Source organism: Lycium barbarum, chromosome 12 (assembly GCF_019175385.1).
Source record: "Lycium barbarum isolate Lr01 chromosome 12, ASM1917538v2, whole genome shotgun sequence".
Lineage (NCBI taxonomy): Eukaryota > Viridiplantae > Streptophyta > Magnoliopsida > Solanales > Solanaceae > Lycium > Lycium barbarum.
The window spans coordinates 70,637,203-70,641,506 of record NC_083348.1 but is presented as its reverse complement, the minus strand read 5'-3'; the positions used below and the strand labels follow the sequence as shown (position 1 = coordinate 70,641,506).

The following is a 4,304-nucleotide window of genomic DNA, read 5'->3' as shown; positions in this document are numbered from 1 at the left end:
TGAATCCATAGCCAGTTTTCTCAATCATCACATAGTTGGTTTCTTTAAACTTCTAGCGAAGATCATATTCCATAATTTTTCCATACATACAACAAAAAAATAAAGCTTTGAGAGAGCAGTTGACTATTCTTTTGGTTGAGTATTTTTTTCTTTTAACCCCCCTACCCACCCATTTTGGAGGATTTTAGTGTACTTCCCTCCAGCGTGACTAAACCCTGACCTACCGGTCGTGGGTGAAAGTGTTTTACCAACTAAGCAATCCTCACTTTTCTTTGGTTGAGTATGATTGTTATGAAAACTACTAATTTATTACAATAGTTCCTTTATGACACGTCAGCTTATTGCTTTCCCTCATAAATTTGATAAAATTTCAATGACACAGAAAAGATTAACATGGTTCCAATGCAAGGATAACACGCACAAATCAACAAACAGTCCAATTATTTATCATTCAGCTTGCTGATCACTACTATGAAACAAAATATTTTTGCAATTCTTATACTATTTGCTTTTCATTGTACAATCGACTTTGAAGTGTTATTCAATTTCTAATATCACGTCTAGTTCTTCGCTATGAGGACTTGCATTTAACTTAGGCATATCAGTAGCCATAAAAGGATTCGGGGACAAGTTGAGATGGCTCCCATCTCCTTCCAGCATCTGAGTAACTTCTTTTATTGAAGGTCTATCAATTGGATGCCACTGAATGCACCAAAGTCCAACAATAGCTAACTTTCTCACAATTGCTCCATCCCCTTCTTCCTCTATCCGAATCTTCAATTCTTCCCGATTCTCCAAATGTCTATAAATCCATTCCAATGAATTCACTTTGCTTTGGTTATTCGTCTTAGGAACCATCTTCGTCCTACCACCAACCATTTCTAACAAGAGCATTCCAAAGCTATAAATATCAGACTTATGAGAAGCTTTACCAAAGTTTCTTGATAACACTTCTGGTGCAATGTAGCCAATGGTTCCCCTAGCAGCAGTCATAGTGACTGCACTTTTTTCTTTTGAACATAGCTTGGCTAGGCCAAAATCACATATTTTTGGGTTCAAGTTGTGGTCTAAAAGGATGTTTTGTGGCTTGATATCGAAATGGAGGATTTGCTGATCACATCCCTGGTGAAGATACTCAATCCCTCTTGCAGTGCCAAGAGCAATATGTTGAAGCTTGTTCCAGCTGATTACTGAGACACTATCGGAGCTCGAGCTCACTGGTAAAATGAACCTTTCAAGTGAATCATTTGGTAGGTATTCGTATATCAGAGCTCGTCTGAACCCATCAGCACAATAACCAACCAGCCGGACCACGTTAACATGATGGATCGTCCCAATTGTTCCGATTTCATTGATAAATTCTTCCCCTTTACCTTTGGAATCATGTAGGACTTTTACTGCAACATTGATTTCACTGGAAAGTCTGCCTTTGTAAACAGTTCCATAACTTCCCTCTCCTAACTTTTCATTAAAATCATCTGTTATCTTCTTAATTTCAGCATAAGAATATCTTGTTGGTCTGATGGCCTTGTAGTCTTCCAAAAACTTTTCTAATCTAACTCGACTCTCTCTTTCATTTTTTCTTGTCAAATATAGCTCATAAATTGAGAAAACAATAATGCAAACAAGAGCTGCACCTAAAATGACACCTACAAGATTGAATAAGCAACCTGTCTTAAGTATGAAAGGAAACACAAGTAGGACATTGACAGAGTCAGAACTTTGAAGAATTTGAGATTTTGGGAAAACTAACCTGCAACCAGGGGCTGCTTGGTAATAATACCTATTATGGACAAAATTATAGTGTCTGTTAAGTGCTTTGTTATCAAGGGTGGGAAAAAAGAAAGAAAATCTAATACATATAAATATTACCTTTATGGGGCATAGTTCGATTGAAACAATGAGTTTCCAATAGCTTGGTTCTATCCTTGAAACCACAATCCATTTCTTTGGACTCACAGTTTCCACAGAGTGGGATAGACCAATTCAGCTGCAGCTTCTTGTCAGTAAATGTTGACTTTGTGTATGGGTACTGGTGGATTTTGGTGCAAGCCCCAGGCAACCAATCGAGGGAAGTAGTAGAAGAAACAGCATATATGTCGTAACCAGAAGAACCAAGACATTGAACCAAGGAACCAAAAAAACCTCCATAATCTCTTGTGAATGTTTCAGAACAATTGAATAGGACTGTGGGATCTTCAACATATTCTAAATATTTTAAATGAGATTCTGATAAATTCATACTTGCCAGCTTGGTTGCTATGCACCCATCAGGTTCATAAAGGTGAATTTGCTGTGAGACATAATCAATTTCTTCAACAACTAAGTGAACAGATGTGGGAAGCTCCAGGATGGTATCGTTTTTACTATTACATTGTAGTTCAAAGCCAGGATAGCCACAATGTTTTGGTTGATGACTAAGTCTGAATGGAAAATGAATGATGGGACCATGAGTTTTGCACCTAAAATCCTCACAACCCTCTAGTCTTTCTCCTAAACAAAGCAATGGACAAAATACTAAGAAAAATAAGATGGACATTTCTAAAACTCTAATTAGAGGTTTACTCATGAGGCATAAATTGCATTCTTTAGTTTGATGCTGCTATTACTATATAGGATGGGCAACATTTTCCAAACTCTCAATATTGACTTTTCCACACAAATGAATATTGGTGATCTATTTTCTTCAAAACTATGGAACTCGTGGGCTAGGTCAGTCTACCAAGACGACCTTGTTTGCTAATTGTAAATTAACGTGAGAAGAAAAACTCAAAGGTCCAACATTTTTTGTGCGGATTGCCCTTCTTTTGGGGTGGTCTTTAAATTTTGCCCTTGCCCATCATATTTGTGGTCTTTAAATTTTATCCATCATATTTGTGGTTTTTAAGTTTTGTCCTTCGCTTGAAAAGGTGAGCGAATACTTGATGTTCTGGGTTCGAACCCCAGCTCAGGCATAAATAAAAAAATAATTTCTCAAGGCAAGGCTGGGGGGCGTGTATGTCTCCTTAAGAAAAAACTAAAGTTATGCCGGATGCGGCATAACTAAAAGTCAGCCCCATAAGGGAACTTTTTCTTAAGACATAGTTTAGTTATGCCTTATGGGACAGACTTTTAGTTAAGACATAACAAAAAATATGCCCCATAAGACAGAACTTTTCCTTAAGGAATAGACTTAGCTTTATTAGGCAAACTTTTAGTTATGCCTTAAGGAGAAGTTTCGCCTTATGGGACAAACTTTTAATTATGTCTTAAGGGGCACACTTTTAGTTAAGGCATAACTAAAAGTTTGCCTAATAAAGCTAAAGGAGAAGTTTCGCCTTATGGGACAAACTTTTAATTATGTCTTAAGGGACACACTTTTAGTTAAGGCATAACTAAAAGTATGTCTCATAAGGCGGAACTTTTACTTAAGGCATAACTAAAAGTTTGCCTTGAAAAGTAAAACAAAAAAAAATATATGCCTCAAGGCAAAGTTTGCCCTTTCGGCGGATTTTTAGTTAATCATAACTAAAAGTCTGCTGAAGGGGGCAGAGCGAAATTCAAATTCTGCCTTGCGATTTTTTTTTAAATTTTTGACTGAGTGAAAGTTCGAACCCGGAACTCATGAATTTTAGGCGAAGGGCAAAACTTAAAGATCACTAATTTGAGGGGCAAAATTTAAAGACCATCCCAAAAGAAGAGAATTGCCCACATAACAAAGGTCATATTGCCCACATAACAAAGGTCATATCCTTTAGTCATGAACATTGAAACATGACATATCCATCTCCATCATCAATAAATACTGTAGGAAAGCGGCAAAGTCTTCCTCCGGAGGGCCCTTCAAGTTGGAATTTCCGGCCCTTCAAGTTGGAATTTTATCATGAAGGACCAAAGAAAAGTCTAGAAACTTGCTCCACCCGGTTCATGTTATCTGTCTTCTAATATTTTTGTACACTCTTAAAAAAGACATTTAATCGCATTAAGCTTACTAGTATTTACATAGAATACTCTTTATCTGCCTTAAATATCTCACTTAATTAGCACGACACTACTTGGACCAACACTTAAGGTAAATTAGGACGGATGTAATACATGATAGCTTGTGTCTCTAAAGTGTCAAATATATTGAAACAAACTCAATTTTCCAAAAATTATTAAGTGGGACTAGAAGAGTAATATTGTTAATGAAAAGCCAACACATAAGTATGAAGCAACTGGCTAGTTCACAATACTATACTTAAACACCCTCATTCATAGTAATGAAGTCTTAGTTATTTGTGTAGGTTTCAAGGGCCTCATCTTTCTATTCTTGCAATACTCAT

At 36.7% G+C, this 4,304-nt stretch overlaps 1 protein-coding gene and 1 non-coding gene across 2 annotated transcripts; one reads left to right on the top strand and one right to left on the bottom strand.

Moving 5' to 3' along the window:
* Positions 1-338: 338 nt before the first annotated feature.
* Positions 339-446, top strand: LOC132625295 (U6 spliceosomal RNA). Its single transcript, XR_009576732.1, has one exon. It is a non-coding gene; the product is annotated as a U6 spliceosomal RNA (small nuclear RNA).
* Positions 425-2,779, bottom strand: LOC132624913 (rust resistance kinase Lr10-like). Its single transcript, XM_060339674.1, has 3 exons — positions 1,873-2,779; positions 1,754-1,783; positions 425-1,649 (listed from the first exon to the last, which is right to left on the bottom strand). The coding sequence occupies exons 1-3, from the start codon at positions 2,567-2,569 to the stop codon at positions 538-540; spliced, it is 1,839 nt and encodes a 612-aa protein (XP_060195657.1). The 5' UTR covers positions 2,570-2,779; the 3' UTR covers positions 425-537.
* Between the last annotated feature and the right edge of the window lie 1,525 nt (positions 2,780-4,304).

Excerpts from the sequence above, each read along its gene's own strand:
- LOC132624913 (XM_060339674.1), bottom strand. The coding sequence starts at position 2,569 with ATGAGTAAACCTCTAATTAGAGTTTTAGAAATGTCCATCTTATTTTTC. Across the intron at positions 1,784-1,872 it reads TCGAACTATGCCCCATAAAG|GTATTATTACCAAGCAGCCC; the intron begins GTAATATTTATA and ends TGTCCATAATAG. Across the intron at positions 1,650-1,753 it reads CAAGCAGCCCCTGGTTGCAG|GTGTCATTTTAGGTGCAGCT; the intron begins GTTAGTTTTCCC and ends TCAATCTTGTAG.